At 47.7% G+C, this 23,653-nt stretch overlaps 9 protein-coding genes across 9 annotated transcripts; 6 read left to right on the top strand and 3 right to left on the bottom strand.

Moving 5' to 3' along the window:
* Nucleotides 1–41: 41 nt before the first annotated feature.
* On the bottom strand, nt 42–1,980 carry E1B28_007918 (uncharacterized protein). Its single transcript, XM_043152700.1, has 3 exons — nt 1,897–1,980; nt 1,587–1,829; nt 42–1,525 (listed from the first exon to the last, which is right to left on the bottom strand). The coding sequence occupies exon 3, from the start codon at nt 1,342–1,344 to the stop codon at nt 238–240; it is 1,107 nt and encodes a 368-aa protein (XP_043010786.1). The 5' UTR covers nt 1,345–1,525; nt 1,587–1,829; nt 1,897–1,980; the 3' UTR covers nt 42–237.
* Nucleotides 1,981–2,657: 677 nt separating this feature from the next.
* E1B28_007917 (uncharacterized protein) lies at nt 2,658–4,753 on the top strand (the record flags this gene model as incomplete). The annotated part of the gene is made up of 4 exons (XM_043152699.1): nt 2,658–2,921; nt 2,975–3,232; nt 3,287–3,971; nt 4,026–4,753. 4 exons carry the CDS (start codon nt 2,658–2,660, stop codon nt 4,751–4,753), a joined length of 1,935 nt encoding a protein of 644 aa, XP_043010785.1.
* A 2,178-nt stretch (nt 4,754–6,931) lies between these two features.
* Nucleotides 6,932–11,027, bottom strand: CHS4 (Chitin synthase 4). Its single transcript, XM_043152698.1, has 17 exons — nt 10,858–11,027; nt 10,246–10,805; nt 10,109–10,191; nt 9,980–10,055; nt 9,788–9,928; nt 9,496–9,734; nt 9,221–9,432; nt 9,043–9,164; nt 8,785–8,983; nt 8,628–8,720; nt 8,389–8,568; nt 8,217–8,325; nt 8,047–8,156; nt 7,826–7,987; nt 7,439–7,764; nt 7,241–7,380; nt 6,932–7,176 (listed from the first exon to the last, which is right to left on the bottom strand). Exons 1-17 carry the CDS (start codon nt 10,873–10,875, stop codon nt 7,118–7,120), a joined length of 2,829 nt encoding a protein of 942 aa, XP_043010784.1. The 5' UTR covers nt 10,876–11,027; the 3' UTR covers nt 6,932–7,117.
* A 45-nt stretch (nt 11,028–11,072) lies between these two features.
* E1B28_007915 (uncharacterized protein) lies at nt 11,073–13,522 on the top strand. Its single transcript, XM_043152697.1, has 8 exons — nt 11,073–11,400; nt 11,461–11,850; nt 11,912–12,345; nt 12,410–12,548; nt 12,601–12,892; nt 12,947–13,011; nt 13,073–13,251; nt 13,315–13,522. The coding sequence occupies exons 3-8, from the start codon at nt 12,162–12,164 to the stop codon at nt 13,344–13,346; spliced, it is 891 nt and encodes a 296-aa protein (XP_043010783.1). The 5' UTR covers nt 11,073–11,400; nt 11,461–11,850; nt 11,912–12,161; the 3' UTR covers nt 13,347–13,522.
* Nucleotides 13,523–14,644: 1,122 nt separating this feature from the next.
* Nucleotides 14,645–15,859, top strand: E1B28_007914 (uncharacterized protein; the record flags this gene model as incomplete). The annotated part of the gene is made up of 6 exons (XM_043152696.1): nt 14,645–14,831; nt 14,903–15,041; nt 15,108–15,399; nt 15,464–15,528; nt 15,586–15,764; nt 15,828–15,859. 6 exons carry the CDS (start codon nt 14,645–14,647, stop codon nt 15,857–15,859), a joined length of 894 nt encoding a protein of 297 aa, XP_043010782.1.
* A 1,964-nt stretch (nt 15,860–17,823) lies between these two features.
* On the top strand, nt 17,824–18,315 carry E1B28_007913 (uncharacterized protein; the record flags this gene model as incomplete). The annotated part of the gene is made up of 1 exon (XM_043152695.1): nt 17,824–18,315. One exon carries the CDS (start codon nt 17,824–17,826, stop codon nt 18,313–18,315), a length of 492 nt encoding a protein of 163 aa, XP_043010781.1.
* A 257-nt stretch (nt 18,316–18,572) lies between these two features.
* E1B28_007912 (uncharacterized protein) lies at nt 18,573–18,950 on the top strand (the record flags this gene model as incomplete). The annotated part of the gene is made up of 1 exon (XM_043152694.1): nt 18,573–18,950. The coding sequence occupies one exon, from the start codon at nt 18,573–18,575 to the stop codon at nt 18,948–18,950; it is 378 nt and encodes a 125-aa protein (XP_043010780.1).
* Nucleotides 18,951–19,440: 490 nt separating this feature from the next.
* E1B28_007911 (uncharacterized protein) lies at nt 19,441–21,086 on the bottom strand. The gene is made up of 6 exons (XM_043152693.1): nt 20,833–21,086; nt 20,606–20,777; nt 20,370–20,544; nt 20,226–20,319; nt 19,976–20,166; nt 19,441–19,921 (listed from the first exon to the last, which is right to left on the bottom strand). The coding sequence occupies exons 1-6, from the start codon at nt 20,975–20,977 to the stop codon at nt 19,622–19,624; spliced, it is 1,077 nt and encodes a 358-aa protein (XP_043010779.1). The 5' UTR covers nt 20,978–21,086; the 3' UTR covers nt 19,441–19,621.
* Nucleotides 21,087–22,018: 932 nt separating this feature from the next.
* E1B28_007910 (uncharacterized protein) lies at nt 22,019–23,187 on the top strand. Its single transcript, XM_043152692.1, has 7 exons — nt 22,019–22,235; nt 22,293–22,355; nt 22,411–22,450; nt 22,567–22,714; nt 22,767–22,845; nt 22,897–22,940; nt 22,997–23,187. Exons 1-7 carry the CDS (start codon nt 22,193–22,195, stop codon nt 23,048–23,050), a joined length of 471 nt encoding a protein of 156 aa, XP_043010778.1. The 5' UTR covers nt 22,019–22,192; the 3' UTR covers nt 23,051–23,187.
* The last annotated feature ends 466 nt before the right edge of the window (nt 23,188–23,653 follow it).

The raw sequence follows: 23,653 nt of genomic DNA, 5'->3' as shown, positions 1-23,653 counted from the left end.
TCTTGGAGTCTTTCAGTAATGAGAAATAGCATTCTAGTGAGATTTGGAGAACGTAAGATTGCAACTGAATATTGGTACAAAGCGACATGAATGGTAAGGAAAACATAAGCATACGGCATATCGAGCATACTTTTTACAGGATTGAAAACATAAACAGTCGCGAAGGGTCATGATGAGGCTCGTAACAACTGGGAGATGAACAAGCAAGGAAGGGAGTAGACGAGAAGTATGAGGCCCCTAATCCGATTCCTCCTGCTCGTACGAAAACGTTTTCCGTACATTCACGTTAACTCCCGCCGCCTCCTTAGTTATCTCGTCAATCTCCTCCGAATCCACGGCATCAGCCTCACACAGAGTGTTGGTAATCGTACTTTCCCGAAAGCCTGCAAAAGACCTCGATCGGCGCAGGGTTGATTTCCCGGTGGAGATCGTCGACTCGGAGCCCTCCGATTCTTGTTTTTGATGAGGTCTCCTACTACTCAACGAGCCCTTCCTAGCCATATCGGAGTCGCCTTTTATAGGAGTCAACACCTTGAAAGGCGCTGCAGATAAAGAATCGGAGGGACCCTTCGCAGTCATTTTGAAGTGTCTACGGATCTTCTTCGACTTCGTGTGTGTTTCTACACCATCTGCAGTCTCGGTATGATCTCGGTCCAGTATCCCAGTGTGCTCTTTACTCTTCCAGAGCAAAGATCCAAGTCTCTCCCTCAATCGGCTCGGTCCGTTCCACCGTTTGGTGGGAGTGCCTTCCTCCAAAGATTTCTCCGAGTCCTTTGCTTCCATCTCCTGTTCGGGTTCTACCAGTGGGAACGGCCGTCCCATCTCAGAGTTCCTCAATAACGGAGGTGACGCTTCTGCATTCCTCCGAGGTCTATAATGCATGGTGCTGGTTGTCGTACAAGTGGTAAGGATGGAGATGGAATCGGAGTCTACCCCATTCGAGCCTCGAGGTGAACGACGACCTGTTCTTGGTTTACGGTGTAGAAACAGTGGGGGCTGGGGTAACCTTTCGTTGGCTAGTGCGCCCCAACTCTCAAGGTCGCGTTCTACGTCTTCTTGGAGTTTGGCTAGGTCACCTATGGTCGCTGGGGTGCTCTGGTCAAGGAGATCTATGTAGGAAGGGGGACGTGAGCGAACGTATGTGGCTCGAATGGAAGAGGCGGGCGAGGGTTGGCGGTGCGTTTCGGAGGTGAAATGAGTTTGAGGTAGAAGCTCGTATGTCATTGTAAAGGAAGGGAGGTTGGGTTGGGACATTCGACGGGAGGGCTTTTTATCGTTCTTGTCCCCAACGGCCAAAGGGGGTGTGGCTACGTCAACGGGAAGGATCATGGATGTGGCATGCATCAGGACTCTTTACTGTGGCTGATGGACGATAAGCCTAAGCAGGTAATGCAGTGAAGGCTATGGTGAACGGTGCTGCGGCAGTATGACTCCCAAATTTTCTGCAACCTTCAAGGAGTCGGTGCCAGCCAGAAGATAAAACCCCTGCTTCTTTTTCGAAAAAGGTTTTCGTGCACGGGCAATTCTGGTGAATTATATTATAGTTAGCTGTCTAGCCGAAGGAAATGAATGATGGGAATTCAGACCAGCTTTCGATTTCCAAGGTCGAACGAGAAACATCCCTTTTCATGTCCCAGACCATGACAGCTCCTTTTCGATTTGACTCCTGTTGAACGGTTTGTATGCTTTCTGTTCAGTGCTCAAATCCCGACATGCCACATCCCACGAACAAGATTCGAAGCTTGGATTCAACTCAAAAGACGTTTGAAGGGACCGTAACATTTGCAAGAAAACTTTTCTTCGTGTTGGATCGATGAGATTCAGGAGGACTGCAGCTGCCGTTCAGTCTTAAAGCTCCTAATGATGCATCGGATGAATTTAAATTTTGGAGCTTACCTTGAACACATAGGAGAAGACCTGGCTCACTTTAAGCTTGCCTCAACCACTACTAGTACCAGAGACGCGGGGCGAAGGGAAAAGTCCGTCACGTGCGATCTTTCTCGCCGACGTTTCTATTATCCATCGCAGTGATATCGCATCTCAGCTCCCCTACAGCCTAGTATGGCAGATTTCGAGTACTTTGGATAAACTCTTGACATACTACAGTAAGTATTATGAGCATGGAGGTGAACTCCACACAGACCACATATCTTATCTTTCGAAACTTATCTTCGTCTGAGGAACCGACAGAGAACTCGTCAAAGCCTCATCAGGTGACAAGTTCTAATCACGGAGTTACAGTATCGTAACCGAGGAACAACTCTCTCAACCTTACCATGATGACCACCTGCTCTGCTCTGCTCGTTTTACGACGTCCAATCCTGTCTAGTTGGCGATGAAAGCTCTTGTTAACGTTATGGGTTTTTCTGTACGCTCTCGAATGCCTCCTGACGTAGTCTCGCCTGTCTCGAAAAAGCTGTTCGAAAATTCTGGATTACTGTGCTTCTGGTTCTTGCTTCCCCCTTCTCCTTGGGATACTTCCAAGCGGAATGGGGAGTCTTCGACGCGCCCATGTGACTTCGACGCGCTGTCTCATTGTCTGACTCTGATTTTAAATCTTCGTTGATTGCGGAGCTAGATGTCACGTGGTCAGAAAGAGGTATAAAGTCAGTGGTTACACCCATTTCACCCATTTCTGCTTCTTGTCAAGAACAGTCATGTTTATACTCGCCTTTGCGTATTTCTCCGCACTCGCTCTCACTGGTGGGTCACTCTCCAAGTGGCTCAACCAAGTGCTTCACCCGCCTACTGCCGCCATCATCAAAGAGATGGATCTACTTCCCTCTCGGACGTCTGTGCTGCCCGCTACTGGCTGCGTGGATGTTCCTCTGGTCACCGAGGATGGAGGCATGTTGCCACTGCTCGTCTTTGGTGTTTTTGTTACGGTCATTCTCTCCTCCCTCGCTCTTCTTTCGAACAAAGTATGTTAATCTCTCATCTGTGTTTGACTCCCAAGTGACACCTTCTGTCGCAGGTCTGGACTCGACGACTTCTTACGGCCCTCTTTACCGCGCCCATCTTCGTCGTTCTTTCTATCAATCCAGCTCTTCTCCACCCTTCCACTATTCAGAGTGTCGTTTTATCCTGCTCTGACATGGCGGATTGGTTTTGGATCGTGCTTAATGCAGCTTATGGCGCATGTCTCAGTTCATCGACATCGCCATTATTGCTGCTAGCCATCCTCAATATGGTCATATGTACTGTCTGTTGGGTTTCTTATTCATCTCGGAAGGTATGTGCAATGGCGAGTTCCGTTTTACCCACTTTACTGACTTCGTCTCGACAGGTGTGGACTACGCTATTAGCACTCGCGGCTATATTCGCTGTCTATATCTTCACTCTCAATGAACACCTTCGCATAGCGTTAATAGCGTGTCGTGGTCCTTTCACATCGCCTAGTAACGCTATCGTCGGAGAGGTTGTTCATCGCATGGCGCACGTCGCAGACTGCCTCACATTCTGGTCGGACCTGGCTTGCCCTGTTTCCGTCGTTACTCAGGACTTGATTCTGCTCTGGTCAGACGCAACAGCTTACGTCGTCGCCATCGCTAAAGCGCTTCCGTCAATCGGCGTCGACATACTCCAAGCCTATTTCGCCATTGGGGTATCGCTCGTACAATATCTGCGTACCATTCCGCTTTTAGCTCTAGTCGAATTCTTCACCTTCATTTATGGGTTCTGGGCTTTTGGTATGCTGGCGTGGTGTATGAAGCCTCTTGCTCAGGAGATCATTCTGTCGATTACTGCACGCAATGCTACCTTCTCCATGCTGTACACCTGTCCATGGTCGACGTTGCCCACCTCGACTATACAGGTCGTTGGACGGACCTCCCTCTTCAGTCTGGGGTGGACGCTGTTCTGCAAACGAGTCTCTGAAATGACGACCTCTTGCCGCTTACACATTGTTAGTGGTGGGGCGAGGTTCATCTATGTCTTTGATTACGTTTGGCTCAAGCGGGAGCTCGAAGTTGGTGAGTGTAGTGATACATTCAATATTGTGCAAGTCATTGATTATCCTATGACAGGTATCCATCTTGTTGGCATAGTCTGCCATCCAGTGGATAGTGGGTGTACAGATCTGCCTGTCCTGGACAACACATCCAACGACGATCTTGATCAAGACTGCGTTCCCTCGGAGGCGGTGGATTATTCTTGCGGCGTTCCGGGCCCAGACGCTGCTAATCCGGACCCCATCCCCTCCGGTGAATGTCCGGGTCTGCCCATTGACGATCGCAATCACGTGCCCTCCAGCGCTCCCTCCATTAATGGCGCCGGTCCTAACCCACGTATTGTTGATCCCAACTCTGGTGCTCCCAACCCGCGCCTTATTTTTGACGAACCTAATCGCCTCGCCCTTGCCCAGTCTGTTATCCAAACCGGGCTCGCCATCTGTTCGCAGATGCGCCAACTAGGGGCTGTTCGTGGTTCTCCTCGAACGTATGCGCCGTATATCCCTCTTCACCACCCCAGTCCTTCATCGCGCTTGCTTCGTCCTTTCACTTCCCGCGTTACGCTTAACCTACCCACCTGGCAAGAGTTCCAGGCGGGAAGCTTTCGTGGGTTGTGTCTGGACCACGCTTTGTCGCATGACACCTTGGGAAACGGTGAAGAGTTTGACGACCATTCTGTCGGCAGTTCGTTTCAAAGAACCATCAAAGTTGGCCCAGCTCGATTCGCATTTTCTATCAATGCTGTGCCGAGTGTCCCGATACCGATGTCCGCATCGAAGGAGTTCGAAGGAGTTCGAGTCTAGGTATGAGCTTTTCCACCTCACTTCACTGATTTCTGAACTGATTTCTGTTGTATTATTCCAGTCCACGACAATATACCCATGACGGCGGGTACGCGATGAATATACCCTACTTGGAGCTCAGGTCATACCTCCATCGTTGTACTCGCCTCCATTATACCCTCGTCGTTGGGCCTGGACCTTTTACTTGATGTCGCCTCTACATTCGAGAAAACCAAATCACGGTCGAAAACAAGAACTTATACTTGCCTGGTAGAACGAAGGAAGGGAAAGAAGACAAGAACGGAAACGAAAAGAAGATGCTGTTTGGCGTCGTCGGATCCTCGATTTGCTCGACTCGGTAAGAGCAGGATTTACGCAACCAGGGCATTATGGCGGGTTTCCGGGTTCACGATGAATTCACCACTTGGATTTCAAGTTATACCCCTCATCGTTGGACCCGTGTGCCTTGTCGTTGTTGTTATGCCCTCCTTATTTTCTTTATTTTATTTTCTCTTTCTCTTTCTTTCTTTTCTCATGGCAGGTTGCCAGGTTCACGATGAATATACCCCACTTGAACCTCAAGTTATACCCATCGTTGTTGGACCTGTGTGCCTCGTCTTTCCGTTGTTGTATCATCTTCTTTCTTTTCTTTCCTCTTTCTTCCTTCTGATGGCGGGTTTCCAGGTTCACGACGAATATACCCCACTTGAATCTCAAGTTATACCCATCGTCGTTGGACCTGTGTGCCTCGTTGTACCATCCTTCTTTCTTTCTTTTCTCTTTCTCTTTTCTTATGGCAGGTTTCCAGGTTCACGACGAATAAACCCCACTTGAATTTCAAGTTATACCCATCGTCGTTGGACCTGTGTGCCTCGTTGTACCATCCTTCTTTCTTTTCTCTTTCTTTCTTCTTACGGCAGGTTTCCGGGTTTACGACGAACATACCCCACTTGAGTTTCAAGTTATACCCGTCGTCGTTGGACCTGTGTACCTCGTCTTTCCCTCGTTGTATCATCCTTCTTTCTTTTCTTTTCTCTTTTTTCTTATGGCAGGTTTCCGGGTTCACGATGAATATACCCCACTTGAATTTCAAGCTATACCCATCGTCGTTGGACCTGTGTGCCTTGTTGTACCATCCTTCTTTCTTTTCTTTTCTCTTTCTTTCTTCTTAATTAAGGCAGGTTTCCGGGTTCACGATGAATATACCCCACTTGAATTTCAAGTTATACCCATCATCATTGGACCTGTGTGCCTCGTCCTTCTGTTGTTGTACCATCCTTCTTTCTTTTGCTTTTTTTCTTATGACGGGCTTCCAGGTTCACGGCGAATATACCCCACTTGAGTTTCAAGTCATACCCATCGTCGCTGGACTTGTATGCGTTTCCCTCGTTGTTCTTTTTGCTTTATTTTTTTCTTTCTTTTCGTTTTTTTTCTTTTGTTCTTTTTTCTTTTCTTTTCTTTTTCTTTTTTTCCTTTTCTTTTTCTTTCTTTCTCTTTCTCTTTTTTGTAGAGCGTGTTACACTAACCTCTGCAGTTAGACTTTCACAGATAATTGAAAGGTGCGTGTGGCCTTTTTTAAGTTTTGTTCCGTAGCTCGTCTGCTGAAGGCTTTCCGGTGAGTCTTTGACTTTGACTTTATAGCCTTGACTGCCACAGATATCTGGCGGAATATTCGAATTCCTCTTGAAAAAGGCAAGTCCCTCTATTAGCGTGCTGTATCTCCTTCCGGTCGACACCATTACTGATAAATATATCCCACTCGATTACGGACAAGTTGGGCAGCAGGCATCATGATTAACTGGAGATTCAAGATGAGTATTCCCTACATGAAGTTCGAGTATCTCTCTCATCATTGGCCCACATAGCTCTTCGGTTTCTCCTCCCTCCGTTATACCCCCTCATCGCCTCGCCGTTCTTTTTATGAGGTAGACCGGGCATTTTGAGCAGCCTAGCAGCATTTTTGACTCTTTCCTTTCATCACACAACATGGGCGTTCATCCCGCTTCGGCGGGAGCTTGCTGACGGTTCAGCCTTCCTTCTAAGGGATGGAACGGTGGTTCGACTCCCCACATGTCTGGGTGCCCCTCAGGCCAACTTCATGAATTACACTCGAGAACCATATTTGGATTCTTTCTTATCCGTCGGGCATCCACTCGTCATTTTCTGGACGCGCCACAGTTCACTGAGGCTAGCTCCTTGGTGTAGGTAGAAATAAGACTTGATAATTGATAAATAACGTTGCGGTAGACGTAAATAGGTATCGAAAGATGACAAAAAGGACATGTGGGGTTTGTTAATCGTGATGCAGCAACCAGAGGAATTACAGAGCGTCCGACAAAAAGATACGAGAAGTTGTCCATGTTCCGAAACTAAATCACGGCACATCTACTCTCCCGCAAACAACCGCACGACCATATATATTGTCGATCCGACGAAGCGCACGACTGGTGAATGTGACGTTGTAAGCACGAAGCTAAAGGGCGATAGATTTTTTACAAAAAAACTCACATGCTAACCCAGCAACGCTGAATAATAAAAACGCCATATACCCCTTCACCGAATTCTGAGCACCTTGATCAGGCTTCCCGTTCGCTTGAACGATCGCTGCACCAAGTAGAGCGTTCGATAAAGTCCATGCGAGGAGTACGCTGTTATCCAGCATTCGTAAGTAAATGTCAAAGGAGATGCACCAAAAAGAAGACCCACTTCGTCCTAAAACTCCTATAATAATCCTCCTGATCCCCTTCCTTCTTCTTCTCTTCCTTGGGCGGTTTCGTCCTCAATACATGCAACGCATCTTCATACCCTGCATTAATATCCTTATTTTCCGTAGGTATGGCCACCTCTACTTCGTTCTTGTTCCCACTAGAAACTTGAACGACGCCCAGGTCAGTAGAAACCTTATTGTCGCCTTTAGTTCCCCAAGAGACGTCATGGACGTTGGCGAACGCGTACACGTTTAGAACGCCGATGTAGGATGGGGCCATGAGGAGATATTGGATGAAGGAGGTTATCATGTGCCATGGTTCGAACTATATTGGAGTTTCAAACGATCAATAATGAGCGAGAGGAAACGGAGGAAAAAACACGCACGAAGATTATACTTGCGACGACATACAACCCGAGCGTAGCAGCCAACGATAGAACGATATTTCGGAAGATCGTATTGGTGAAGATGTCGCCGGCTGATAACGGCCCACCCTTTTCTTTCGCTAGTTGTTCGATGCCTTTGAATGCTAGAAGGAATGCCGAGATCTGCAATGAGGGGATTCCAGGTCAATCCCTTGCCACAAGAGGTGTAGAGCCAAACGCACAGTCATATATATCGTGATAACCCCAAACCCTATAAATGCAGCGGTATATCCCCACTTCGAACCTTGCGGCCGATTACCTAGGGCAAGAAGGAAACACGTGACGAGGAGGCCTGGCGCATAACAGGAAAATGTCAGGAAGAAAGAGCAGGCAAGGTATATTCGTAACTCACCCAAATAAAAGTAATTCAAGATAATATTAACAATATTTATTCCCTTGAGATTGAAGGTCGGATCCTCCATAGATCTCGAGAGAATGACGAACGCAATATAGTAATTGGCCTGAAGAAGAAAAAGAAAAACCTTAACCCTGCTTATTTGCAGAAGACAGACAGGAAAACTCACCAATGAAAACCAACTAAATACCAAGTTGAAAAACTGGTACAACATCTCCACGTGTATCCAGAACTTCCGAAGGAAACTATGCGCACTTCGATAGATGTAATAGAAGTGGAAAGTTGAGTGAACAGCAGCGAAGAAGGATCCGTTGAGCCATCGCCGACGTTGGGAGATCAATTCTGGGACCTATAGAGGTGATGTAAGTCGGCAGAAGGAAAAGAGAGGTAAGAAAAGAATTTTCATACCTGATCAGGAACATCTGTAACAGCATACGCACTTTTCACATAATGCAATATCCACGCTCCACCTCGTTTCGAGACCAGCTCCCAACAAAGAATCTGCGTCAGTAAAAGATGTGTCAGAAGCAAACAACGGTATCAAGAAAACGTTCACAAAACATACACGATCTTCGGCTAGATACATATTAGCTGTAAAGATATCAGCCCCGGCACCATGCATCTTCTCTCCCAAAAAGTACTTTTGTAGTGGTCCTTCGCCTTTACTATCGTTCTGTAGAGCGATGTACCGATAGGCAGAGAAAGCACCAGGCAAGACGCTGATGTACCCGAACACGGATTCTAGGGGTTTATCGAGGATGTTGCTGGAAAGACGGCTCAGTGAGAAATTTCCACGAATGAAACAAGGGAGCCGAGCTCTTACCTCATCTTGTACTCGAAATTCTGAGCAGCCACCAGTGGGTTGATGAGATTGAGGCCCCATTTACCCTTGAGAGCGACAATCTCTCCGCAGGCACCACCGACGTTTGAGTTGATGTCAAAAGCCTACAATATCGGGTGAGTTATTGTCGATGAAGAATCCAGTCCTTCAGAGAACAGACCTTCCACAAATGATAGATACTCGTCCCGCCCGGCATAGTACCAACATCCAAGAGAACGCAAACGTTCGGGTTCAAGATGGGTCCAAAAGCATTAAAGAACCATCGATGGCTGTTGATCTTCTTCTGATTCTTCTCCTTCAAACAGAATATAATCTGTACAGGCATATGCCCCTTCTCTGGACCTTCGATCTTCAAGCTGGGGGTTACGGAGACTGGAAGCACAGAAATTGAGCTTTCTCAACCCGAAACGTAGGGGAAGGTGAAGATATGCGTACTTTGCGTTGTATACTCATAGATATGTGCAGTCACCGGCTTTCCATTCACGACGTTCTTAGCAACTCCGTCCTGATAAGCACCCATCGCAGCTATGACGGAAAGTGTTCTAGAATTGATCTTGGACCTTCCGTCCGAGACTATGCAGACCACGACTTTCTTCCAACCCTCTTTTCCCCATGTCTTGGAGCGATCACGTTTACAAAGATGAGCAATGTTTTTCATGACACCGTGCATCGTCCTAGAACCTTCGTGAGACAGGCATTTATATGTCAAAAAGCACAGTAAACGTACCGACAAAATAACTCCTCGTCTTCATTATACATGGTCATCACGATAAATAGTTCAGTTCGCCTCGGTGGGTCATAATGGACCTGTCGTAGAGTGAACCCGGAATCTTTAAAATCATTGGGGTCGCATGTCGCTGCAGAGTATCTGCACAATTCGATGAGCGAGCGGAAAAGAAAGAAGATGAATTTGACGTGCCTCATATGCGTAAATTCCCTATCACTATGCACTGATGGCGGGAAGAGATCGAGCAGCTTTGTGGGAACAGGATTGTCTATCTCGGAGTCAACTAAACGGCGTGCGAGTGAAACGAGGCCATGTACCGACCCAACACGAAGTTTCCATGGAACAACTCGACTTTCTTGACGGTCTTGTATCTTCTGGGGACACGTTGAGGTATACGCCCGTACCTTGTGCGGAAAGTCAAGTGGGATGCACGTATGAAGTAAGATGAACCAACACACCGAATATATTTCGACTCATCACCCCCATAATCGCCTGGCATTGGCATACTCAAATTCTCCTGTCCCACATCGTACCAACTGTCCGTATTGGCCGCGCCAGGAGCTGGCAGATTCAGGCGATTGGTACCACTGGTATTTCTTTGCAACAACGGCATATCAAGATCACCAGAATCTGCGTGGCCGACTGGGGCAGGTCCATCATCGTGCAACTCGTACGTCTGGTGCGTAGAGAGCGGGGGTTGGGCTGAATGTTGATAGGGTGTTGCAAAGGGGTCTTGTGGCAGATACGAATCCCTTGCATCCACCGCAAGAGGTGGTGGTGGTGGTGGTACGGTAGAATACGGCTCGTAGTGGTCATAAGGACTATGACCGCCTGGAGGCGGTGAACCTATGGGCTGCCCTGGCGGTGGATATGCTGCGTTGAATTGGTGAAGCGGTGGTTGTGGTGGTGGTGGTGGTGGTGAGCCAGGACCATGTTGAAATCCACCTGAAAAGTAACTACTGTGAGCTTGATTGGGTAAATAAGCGTCATTATAATGGTTGCGCTGGGACTCCGGATCCTGAGGGACGAAAGTGTGAGGTCGACATCGTGGACACCGAAGACGAACGCACCTCCGGGTATCTGGACATCGTTGAAGGAGATCTTCTTCGACTTCCCCTTATTCTTTTGGAATTCTGGTTGTCGACGTACGCGGTACAGGTTAGGTATTGCTCTTAGTCGTCGTTGTCGGTGTCGACCTCAAAAGTATTCGATCGTCATCATCCCTGAGTTTCGTTTTCTGTGACCGAACCCAATAGATCGCAGTCACATAGCCCTGGACTTGTCACACAGCCCTCATGACAACGGTTATAACGGTGGTCCGCAGCCCAACCGCAGTCCTTCTTTCTCAATGCTGCATTACTTAACTTACAGGTTGGAGGGCAGTTCGCGGAGAAGTGCTTCCTGATATACAACAACTCTAATAGATCTTTGCTAACCTGTGTACTTCTAGGAATATGATGAACATTCTGTCCTGATACAGATGGTTTTTTCTCTCAACCGGACGGACATGTGCTGTCAATGTTGAGGTTGTGACGCGCAGTGAACGTTTGAACTATGCCTCAATGCACTGCATGCGAGTAGTTGAGTTATGAAAAGTTGAGATGGGTTGACAAGTACGTCTAACTTGCCTTTCAATTCCCTCAAGTTTTCAATCATGATACTGTCTTTTTTAGCCTTCCAAAGATTGTTACAGGGCGTTCCTGTATCTCCCAACCTTCCTGTGCAACGCGTTTCCGCGAATCTGATAGGTCCATCGACAACGACGTTGACAGCGCAGTAACACACCATGCCAAGCCTCCCCAAGTTTGAAATCAGGATTGTTCAGATGTTTTCCAAGACTGCGGTGAGATTGTCTGTTAGGTACCAATACTATCCATGGCCACCATAGCCCGCGGTAACCGTGATAGTTGTCATCTGAGTTTGGTTCGATAATTCATTCAATTTCAGGCAGAAGGTGTTCCTACACCTGTGACCTCTAGCCATATGGCCGCTGAACTCTGCTCACGGAACTAGGATGCGTATACGCATGGCAAGGAAATACCCGGTGCGCCTTCGTACCAAAGGTTTGAAATCTTTGTCGTTTTGTGTGGGCAGGTGATCTGATCCCAAATTTGCGTGAACCAGGGTCCGCACGTTCACAACTTTCGGCGTCAACGGTCAAGATCAATCTTCTCTCGATTGAAAATCAAACTATCAAACTCCTTGGGCTGTTCAAGGACCGTCAAGATGCGATCTCGGTTCTCATGATGAGTTAATAATATGAGGGGGGAAAGATTTATAAACCGTCGTGTTTTACAAGGGTTTCTTCAAGATTAGAACATTGTTCTTCTCTCCTTCTTGAGGCACGCTGCGAGCTGCGTAAAGAACCTCGGAGATGCTTCGTTCGTTCGTTATCCTCGTCGCCCTCATAGCTGCTGTAGTGGCCTCACCTACGCCAGAGAAGCGGCAGTCTATCACTATCCTTTCAAGCTCCCAAGTTGCCAGCTTCAAACCGTACACGTTTTACGCGTCCGCAGCTTACTGCAACCCGGCGAATACACTGGCTTGGAACTGCGGAGGTGGGTTTTATTTCGTATCTGAGCATCAACGATCAACCAAATATATCACCCTACATATTAATAGCAAACTGTCAAGCTAATCCCACATTCAAGCCTGTTGCGTCTGGAGGAGACGGGGATTCCGTACAATTTTGGTACGTGGGCTACGATCCGACCCTCGCGACCGTCATTGTCGGCCACCAGGGAACTGACTTCTCCAAGCTGTAAGCATATCCTATAAACTTGGTCGTGACCGCTTTTAACTGTTGGTTATAGCGATGCTATATTAACCGATGCCAATTTTTTCCTCGAAAATCTCAATCCATCACTGTTCCCCGGCGTTCCATCTTCAGTCCAAGTCCATAATGGATTCGCGGACGAGCACGCAAAAACGGCAACTCAGGTTCTTACAGCCGTACAGCAGGCATTGTCAGCGAACTCTGCCAATCAAGTGACGGTTGTGGGACACTCACTTGGCGCTGCACTAGCTCTTCTTGACGCGGTGTATCTACGACTCCAACTACCGTCCAGTACGAACGTCAAGATGATTAACTATGCCTCTCCTCGGGTGAGCTTTCTTCCTACGTGTTCCTCGAGCATTATTCCCGACACAGAACGACAGGTCGGAAACCCAGACTTTGCTAACTACGTTGACTCTCATGTGCCGATAACCCATATCACCAATAAGTAAGCCTGCTTCCATACGACCGACGGGTTCGCCTTTCATTCATATCCGCTTTGTGTTTAGAAAGGACATCGTACCGATTCTCCCAGGTCGATTCTTGGGTTTCGCTCACCCTAACGGGGAGGTACATATAAAGGAAGACAACACTTGGGCTTCGTGTCCCGGTCACGACAATACCGATAAACAATGCATAGTGGGAGACGTTCCGAATATATTCGTAGGCGACCCCGGTGACCACTCTGGTAAGCTCTTTAAATGGACCGCTGACGGCTCCATTCCTTACGCAACTTGCTTTCCTTCCACAGGGCCGTACGATGGTGTTGATATGGGCTGTTGAATGAAATCTTAGATATGGCCTGTAATAGTCCAAATCCATAACTCTGAAGCATGTATTGGGATGCGGAAATGCTGTTCAGTTTCCGAAGGCCTTGTGCAGCAGTATATCCGGCATCAATCGGCCGTTTTTTGTGCTTTTTCAATCTATTCCTTAATTCCATTTCTGGATGGAAAAAAGGCGCGAGGCGACGGCAATCCGACCTAATTTAGTTAACCACTCTCATTGCTCCACTACCTCAGTTCAACCGCCACAGCTTTGCGCCTCCTCATACTCTTCATCGGAATTAATGTCAAACACATTTCAAGTCCCACATCGAGTGCTAGATTACCTATGACTTTGAAAACGTCGTACAACCCTTAGCCTTGAAAAGGCGTATCTCGTCAATTTATCCTCACTCATACTGGAACTGGAAGAGACCAACGTAAGGACTTGCTGATATACACCAGCTCCAGATTTACTACTTATGTGCTTGTTGCTAGATCGATCACGAAGGCCGTACTTCAGATCATTGATACTTCCCTGATACAGATCGTTTGATCTTCAAGTTTGAAGAGTCCGCAATCTCCACTCTCATCCCGGACCAGTAGTTCTGTTCGACATCCATAATGCACTACTATGTGGCAATCATGATTCATGCATCATTCCTGAATGAGGGTACGCCGAACTCACTTTTCAATCGTTTCAACCATCTAATACTAGGCTACTCGACACCGCTGTGATCGCTGTTTAGCTCCCGAGTCCTGGCCTACCTGTGCTGCTGTCAAATTTGATACTGCATATCAAGAATCCACGGCTACTGGAAGAAACCACCAACTCCCTTCGGTTTCCACGCGAACGCTTGCCGTTTAACAGCAAGACGGTCTATTTTTGGTGCCGTTACGAGGCAACGAACCATGGCATCTGAATGCTGTTCAATAATCCGTGCAATCGCAGGAGAGAAGGTCGACTTGCAAATCGATACTTGTGACTTTGAAACCACATGGCTCGTGAACGCGTGAACGCTGAACTCTACTCGACCCCCTTTATCGTCTTTTACCATGTATTTTCATGGTTCATTCCATGCATGCTTTTCTCTCGGACGCGAAAATGCATATGTTTCAACGTTGACATCAATACCTTTTCGCGTCAGACTGTCGAACTCGTGGGGTCGCTACCACGCGATCTCGCTTCTCATGATGGGCTGAATGATTTGGCTTATAAGCGTCGTGTTCCAATAACGTTGATTCCAAGATCAGAACTCGTTCTTTTCTCCCTCTTCAAGTCGAGGCCCACTACGAGCTGCGTAACAACTTCGGAAAATGTTTCGTTCGTTCGCTATCCTCCTCATAGCCCTCGCAGCTATCGTAGTGGCCTCACCTACACCAGAGAAGCGGCAGTCTATCACTATCCTTTCAAGCTCCCAAGTTGCCAGCTTCAAACCTTACTCGTTTTACGCGTCCGCAGCTTACTGTCAACCGGCGAACACATTGGCTTGGAACTGCGGAGGTAGGTTTGGCTATCCGGCGGGTTTACTGTCAATCCATATTACCGCTACTTAACTTGTCATCACTTTGCAGCAAATTGCCAGGCTAATCCTACATTCAAGCCTGTTGCATCCGGAGGAGATGGCAACTCTGTCCAGTTTTGGTACGTCGGGTACGACCCGACACTCAAGACTGTCATTGTGGGCCACCAGGGGACTGACTTCTCTCAGATGTAAGGCGCTTCGTCCCGAGTCCCGACTACTTGATTTGTACTGACAAACCGGGTTATCCTTTGCAGTGATGCGGTATTAACCGATGCCAGTTTCGTCCTTAGCAATCTCGATTCCACTCTCTTCCCTGGCGTACCATCCGCAGTCAAAGTTCACAACGGATTCCGAGACGAACAGGCAAAGACCGCAACTCAAGTTCTTGCAGCCGTTCAGAAGGCTTTGTCTGCAAACTCGGCTAGTCAAGTAACGGTCGTAGGGCACTCGCTCGGTGCTGCACTAGCTCTTCTGGATGCCGTATACCTACGGCTTCATCTTCCGACCACCACTGGCGTTAAGATGATCAATTACGCTTCACCTCGGGTTGGTCGTTTTTTCCTCCGAGTCCGTGGTTTTCAGCTCGTTCGCTCATTAAACACAACGATAGGTCGGAAACCCAGACTTTGCGAACTATGTCGATTCTCATGTGCCAATCACTCATATCACCAACAAGTAAGCACTTAATACTCCTTGCTACCGCGTTTCATTCATATTCACGGTCCTATACAGAAAGGATATCGTACCAATTCTCCCAGGTCGATTCTTAGGCTACGCTCACCCTAACGGAGAGTTACACATCAAGGAAGACAATACCTGGGCTTCGTGCCCCGGACATGACAATACCGACACACAATGCATCGTAGGAGACGTCCCGAATGTACTCGAAGGTACCCCTAGTGATCACTCCGGTAAGCCTGTATCGACTAAGTAGTATCGATGAACGTCACTCACCCTTCTGTTTCTTTCTCTAGGCCCGTACGGTGGTGTTCAAATGGGTTGCTAAACGAATGTATTGTCAGATGTGGCGTGTACAGTCTAAATGTGAGGCATGGAATGGTAAATGTAGGATTAACCTCTTTTTTGGAGACTCCGCGGAGTTGTATCTAGAAGAGCACAGTAAAGTATTATTATAGGGAGGTTAACAAGACTAGGATAGTAAGAGCGGAGAGAGCAACCAATTTGTTGAACAACACGTTGAGTGAAGCGTAGTAGATGAACAGACAACTACAGGGATGCTCAGTGAGGATCGTTCAAACTTCACATTTTCTGGTACGATTTTCCGAGTTCTAACCTCATATGTCGAAGCGGAGCTTGATTAGATTTCCTGGATATTATCAAGGGTTGAACGTTGGAACGTTGTGAATTGTGCCTAAAACTTTAATGATGGGTGAGTAAGAGGAGTGACATGTAATTTCCGAAAACCAGTCCAATCAAGGTGGGGGCAGGGGGGTGGGGCAAATTCAAATAAATCGAAAACGCGCCTGAATAGATTCATATATACCCTCTGGTATTCCTACGAGTGAAAAGCCAGAAGTTGACTTGTACCTTCAAGCTTCAAGCTTCAGGACATGCTCGTATAATTTCAAGATTGAGCGGCGACTGAAATGACGGCAAAGCGCAACAGTGCACTTCCTTCTTTTCATCGCCATCACAGTGGCTCCGAGCTCGGAGATAAAACTCCTGAGAGCGCATCTGCCTATGAACTATACTCCTTTCATTACTGCTCGAGTCGAAAATACTGAACAGTTTGTTTGAGTGGCGGCATGTTTCCACCCAAACCATCTCTTTCCAAATCTTGTAACCAGCAGTAGTTCGAGACGGCGATGAAACAACCTTTGTGCGTTCCCGCGTCCTACTACCCAACCCAAGTGCTGACCACGTTTCATGAATAATTACTCAGGTATGCGGTTTCGACTTATACTCAGACGACGCCTTTAAGAAAAAGGTTTTGAATCGACATCCATGCAAGGCACGACATTCGAGGACAAACCACGGTGTACGTTATTACGCAGCTCGCTCATCAACACTGTACCCTGTTTTCGTCACGGGCCCACAAGGCTCGACTTGTTCTGTCAGTTTCCGCTATGTGAAAGACCAGCTGGCAGAGTTTCTCAACAGGGATAACTACGTCCCCCCTCTGCGTTCGTGGCATTGACACCTCCGTGAACGATAAATCATGTGGACAAGGTGATTCAGAGATGAATTAGGAAGGCGCGAGAGTGTCTTGTTATCCTTGTCAGCCAGCCGCCGTACGTTTTTGGCATTCACGACGCCAGGATGCCCTACGAAGTTGCGAACTTTATTGGTTCCATAATTTCCAAGCGATAGGCGACGAGCGAAATGGTACAAGAAATGTGCTCCCTCCCGACACTTAACGCATGGGCTTGGAACCACTGTTATCCGGCCACTATCTGCTCGCCTTCCCGTGCGAGAAACGGTGCGTCTTTCTTCATGGGAAGAGGCACAAGATCGTATGTTGAATCGCGTTGCCAGGACATTTGCCTCAAGTTCGGGTCTTCTACCGCAGTCATCGGATCTCACGAGCTCTACTGACGATATATCGACAAGACAAACCTAGCGCTATGCTTCCCAAGCCACCGAGACTACTCGAGTTAACATACTTCGCTCTTTGGCGTTCCTGCTCCCTGCAGCAGTCACCCCAGCTGCCAAGCTCCCCAGTGCTGGCTACGAACGCGACTCTCGATTCTCGAGCAGCCAACACTCTGAGCTTCAAGTGGACATCAAGTCATCTACCCGTATTTGCGAGTATGTGGCGCTGCTCGGTAGCCAGAGCCGGAGGGAAGTCTGGTCAAGGTAGTAGAAGTTGGAGTTCTCTGCTTGGATGAAGCCTGTGAAAGAGAGGTACATCATCTAGATGAGGGAATGTCAATAGACGCTAGAAGAACGCATAATGAGGATCTACTCACGTTGTACCCTTCCTCTACTGTACATGAGCACCCGGAAGCTATGGTACCTGATCTACCAGGGACAACAACGCTACCTACTCAACCAATTCCGGGTGGTCATCTCCGAAACATTTCTCGTTCAGCCAACCAGCCAGAATATCTTTGGGTCGACATGTGGGCCATCTGCGACTCCTCCAACTGCTACCACTTCTCCTCAGACGACAACTTCGGTCACCTCTACCATGCTCAAAGCTCCGTCGCCAACTTCCCTAATGGTTTCGGCCAGCTCGTTAATGCTCTGTCGGCTGCTAAGAACGATCTGTTCGAGGCGTACAAATACAAAGTCGGAAGCCAGTATCTCCTGATCGTCGAGTATATTGGTAGCACTGGCTTGCGATACTTCCGTTCTTGGACAAGTTCAAACAGTATCGCAGGCTCTTGGACGGCGCTTCACGCGCTTCTGAATGTGATTCATTTGCTGGGAAGGACGGCGTTCAGTTCAACGGAAACGCTTAGACTTGCTGATATCAGTCACGGAGCGGCCGTACGATGACGCTTCCGGATTGTGGTCCTCAACAGTACTTGTACCAGGGATTGCCAAATGGAGCCGCTGAGACATTCAATTCGCTTCCTTGGAAGCTTGCGTTCTTGACCTCGACCATGGTGAGGCTGGGAACTCGAAACTTGAACTTCAGACGATTTATTGACTGCCCATGATAGTGTACCGGTTTATGTCGATGGCAAACTGCTTCAACGAGTTTGCCGAGAAAAACGGCAGAATAGCTGTGGAAATGAACCCGTTAATAGCAAATGGCTCAAATAAACTTCTTGTGCTACCTATCTCAGGCCAATGACCGTAACGTGACCCTGACCCCTATTGCTTTTGTAACATTGCCCTCTGCCATCATGTCAACGACCGACCAGGCTGATTCGCACCTTAGCACGGAGTCTCCTTGTACCACCACAGACTCAACTACTGAAAAATCACTCAGCCTTCCTTACAACCCTGTTCCTCCACCCCATGGCCCCGATCGCCGCTATATTTTAAATCCCAAACAATGTTCTCGACAAGAGATGGCACGAACTCATGCCAGCCGAGGTCGAATACCCCAGCAAAGAGTCCTTACCGATCCAGAGAATCGGCTTCGCGATGAATTTTCCCGGATGGGTATCGTATCTTTACCCTGAAATTCAACCAACGCACAGGTGTGCACGGCTCTGCCGTTTGAAGCACAAATATGCCCTCCCCATCTTCCCACTTGCAGATACAGGTCTGCCTCCACCTTATAATCAACCCCCTCCTCTTGAAATAGTTGAGAAGGTGGTTGAACTTTGCGGTTTGACGATGAAGTTCGCCACCTGGTGGCGGCTTGAGTCAGAGGACGACTAGGGATGTGGCGCGTTCCTTCCGAAGTACGTCAAGTTCACAAGTACTCATAGAGCTCTGAAGGCAGGGTATTACGTCTGGGATGTACCATCTTTGTCGTTCCTCCCAATGATCCCAAATTCACTGCAGCGTAGCATAAATACTCTGAATGTTCTCAATGACATTGTCCTCCTCCAAAATGTTAATCGTCAACCAGTCACGACAGTATCTCGAACAGCGCTTGATATGGTTGCAGTGAAGTCGAAGGCTGGGTCGTGGATCGGGACGGTCAGCGATGCAGTGATGGTGAGAGGGAGAGTGTCAAAATATCAATAACACAATTTGAAGACCAGCTGTCAACAGTTCTCTTGAGCATTAGACAAATACCAGCCCATCTAGAACACTGGAATTTCAAAGTCCAATTAATTTCATCTAGTGAAGCCTGGTCTAATGTAGTACAATCTTGTCTGGAAGCCACACTGCCAATACGAGTTTACTTGGAATAATCAAGTACAATCCTTCCTGCAATATTTCCAGCCGCCATACCATCGTAAACGTCCTTCAAAGCCGACAAAGGCTTCGTCTCAAAATGAACTGTGACATTACCCCTAGCAGCGATGTCAATAGCCTCCATTGAATCCTGTCGATTACCAACATATGATCCGAGAATTTTAATGCTCTTAAAGACGGTGAAGAAGATGGACGCATTCAGCGTTGCTTCTCCGGGAAGACCGACAGCCATGAGAACTCCACCCGGACGGAGGTAGTCAATGGCTTGGGTATAACCGCCGCTCTGTTACGCATTCAGTCTTCAATACTACAGCAAAATAAAGACAGAGAGACGAACCGCAGCGCTAGTGACCACGGCAGCGTGAGCGCCTTCTCCACCTGTGGCTTTCTTGATCTCGCCGACGATGTCCTTGGATTCCTTGAAATCGACAAACTTCTCGGCACCCAGTTGAAGACAGAGATCACGTTTAGCTTCTCCAGCATCAATAGCGATGACACGAAGGCCTCGAACGCGTGCATATTGGACGGCTGTGAAAGGGATCGTTGAGAACATCCGGAGTATAAATTCGGTGATCAAGAAGGCTCACCAAGATGACCAAGACCTCCACCAGCACCTGGTATGACCATCCAATCTCCTATCTGAGTCTCACTGTACTTGATTGCTCGGTAGACAGTGACACCCTACCCGACTATGAGTCATTGAACAGGCACATAACGAGGCGTAAACTCACAGCGCAAAGGATCGATGCTGCTGCATCGCTTGGGAATCCATCAGGAATAGGTGTGACGTGGTTCACATACGATACGACGTATTCTTGGAACGTCCCGTCGACGGTGAAACCGCTCAGCTTGGCTTCAGGACAATTCTGTTCGCGGCCTTTACGGCAATGCTCGCAATTCAAGCAACTAGGAAATGTCCAACAGAGTTAAAAGGTGTTAGGGAGTAGATTAGAATCTAAATACTCACGAATCAGCAAGCCACTTGATACCAACGCGGTCGCCAAGTTTGACTGGGCTACGGACCGTGTCTTTGCCGATTGCGACAACGACACCAACACCTTCGTGACCACCGATGAGAGGTAGAGATGCTTTGAGGGGCCAGTCGCCGGTGGCTGCATGCAAGTCAGTGTGGCATGCACCTATGTAAAAGGCAATGAGAATGATGGCATCACGAGAACGAAGGTGTGTACGAACCAGAGCATTCGAGTTTTACGAGACACTCTCCGGGTGCAAGCTGGTCCTGACTCTTGACTGGATGGTTGTTCTTGACAGTAACACCGGAGCCTTCCTTCTCGACGATGGCTGCTCTCTGTGTTTTCGGAATATTGTATTCGGGCATGATGCTGACGTCGTTTCGAGTAAGGCAATTAGTTGTGATGAAGTTCGGGAACTGAGGAATAATGTCGACTTTTATATGAACTCCCCTCCAAACTGCATGAGGTCAGACCTGACAGAACGTGGCTAAAATAAGCGATGGATTATTTCAGGTGACATTCCATTCTGGCCCGATCGAGACTTTTGGATCCTCGTTCGCCAATGAGGTCACGCACAGTCGCGAAAATATCAACCAACTCCCCAGGGTCTACCCGAGGGCAGTAGTGGGACGAGACCCTGTCTGGACTTCAAGCCAGCCTCTTCATTCAAATGCTATCCAAGATAACAATGTCTAGAAACATCCATTTCTGCTGACTCGTGATTGTTCAGAATTTGACCATCGGATGGATTCGAGTAGCTGATCCATTTCACAGTTGGCGGCACAATAATGGAGGTAATAGGTCACATTGAGTGTGGTAGAGAGCTTCAAGGTTGGGGAAGATGGGTGAAGGAAAACGCTACCCGATACGTGGGAATCACCCAGATCGACACCACAGCTAAATACTGGACTCTACTGGACTGTTCTGAGCGAACTGCTAATTAAGCGCCTCTGTTTGACTGCTCCGATACGGGAATCAACCAAATACTCACGAATGAATCAAATAATAGTCGCGTTCAAAGTTGAAACAGCTACTTTGTAAGTCTGTAAGTCGGCCCAGTTGTAAGTGCCAAACAACTGAAAAAGGAAGGTGATTAGTAAGACTGCCGCGCGACACGTTTGAGGTTTCCGTGAGCTCCCTCCCACCCTCCACTGCTTGCTGGGACTAAGTTTTGGGCTTAATTAGGACAAATCGACTAGCTTGAACTATTATGAGAAAATATAGAGAGTTTTAAACTCAAAAACGGTAGAATGAACGCCTGACGTATTGAACTGGGGTGGGCATTATTTTTTTCGAGCGAGCTGGGCTGGCGCGGCAGTCTTACTAATCACATTCCTTTTTTGGTTGTTTAGCACTTACAGCTGGGCCGATTTACAGACTTACAAAGTAGCTGTTTCAACTTTGAACGCGACTAATTAAAGGATGAAGGCAGCAGGCAACAAGATGGAAGCCAGTACCTTCTTTGGTTAATTTCGGCCGACAACTCCGGGTGTCCCTGGTTCTCCTCACTACCAAATTCTTTCTCTCCTCTCCACGGTCGGCTGTGTGCACTCAAGTCTTATTGTTGAAGTTGGAGAGAAATGCGCGCCGTTGTTCAAAGGGTAGCATCTGCCTCTGTAACCGGTGAGTTGTTGGTTTTTCTTTTTCGTTCGACACTCATCTGGTTTATATGTTGTGTAGTCGACAGTGAGACCGTCTCCCAAATTTCACAAGGCTTGATGGTTCTGGTTGGAATAGGAAAAGGTTATGCGCGTCTGAGTGCTTCTAGACGAGTCATTGAAGATTTCGGCCAGGACAGATGATACTATGGCAGATGCGACGACTCTGATCAACAAGATGTTTGTCGTTTTCATGTGGGTTCGATATTCCTTCGACTATCGCCTTCATCACAATTCGCCTTACGACCGAAATAGGAAAATCTCGAGGACTCGCTAACTTGGATATCGTTCACCAGCATCAGATTACGCGTCTTCGACGACACTGAGGGAAAAATGTGGAAACGGAGCGTCAAGGACATAGACGGCGACGTTTTATGTGTATCTCAGTTCACTCTTTTCGCAAACACAAACAAAGGATATAAGCCTGACTTTCATCATGCAATGGCGAGCACCTTCTGACTTTGCAAGTCGTCTCTTCTGCTCATGACTATCGTAGGCTTCAGATTCGTCTCGAGAACTCTATTCATCGTTTCTCGAAAAGCTGAAAGAAGCATATATACCGGAAAAGATCAAAGGTGCAATTCATATCGAATACGGCGTAGCGGGTATCTGATTCGTTCGAGAAGACGGGAGATTCGGCGCGATGATGAATGTTTCGCTCACAAACGAGGTGAGCTCCTCAACTCTGTCTTTTTCCCTCTTTCTCACATTCCATAAATTACGCAGGGACCTGTAACCTTCACGATAGACACCAGGAAGCTCGGGTATGTCGATGCTTAATATAGAATGTCTAATAACTCGAATCACGGCAAATACGAGCACACCCTCTGTTCATCTTCTGTCACAATAACGCCTTCGTTCGCCGATCAGTCCAGAGGAATAATGTACTCTCTAACCGCAATCAAGGTCCCCTTCGCCATCTCCAACCTGGTTCATGCTAGGGCAAGTGCGAGTGACAGCTGTCGTTCGAGTGCTTGATATTCTCCTACCAAAATTGAATGACAGTTGGGTTATCGTTTTTGGTCCCGCAGGGCAGCAGAGATTATAAATAGTATTCTTCTCTGCCCATTGGCAGTGACAACGCCTTTCTGATCCAACACAGAAGGGACGTACTTCTCGATGAACGTAGAACTTGCTGGACCGGGGGCTCCCCTGAAGGAACTACCGACTCTCGTGATCTTATGCCGTGCAAAATCGGGTTTCCAGCGGAACTGGAAACTTCAAGGATGGCTTAAAGGTCCCAGTAAGGAACATCATGTCAAAGAGCAGAATCCATTCACTCGTACCCCCCGTTTCGAATGTTCGGTAGTGTTCTTTAAACATGTTTTTCCAAATCCAAGATTAACTCGTATTTGTTGAAGTGACCCAAAGTTTCATTGAAAA

This window comes from Marasmius oreades, chromosome 4 (genome assembly GCF_018924745.1).
Source record: "Marasmius oreades isolate 03SP1 chromosome 4, whole genome shotgun sequence".
Taxonomy (NCBI): Eukaryota; Fungi; Basidiomycota; class Agaricomycetes; order Agaricales; family Marasmiaceae; genus Marasmius; species Marasmius oreades.
The sequence above is the reverse complement of the archived record's forward strand: the minus strand, read 5'-3'. Positions and strand labels throughout refer to the sequence as shown.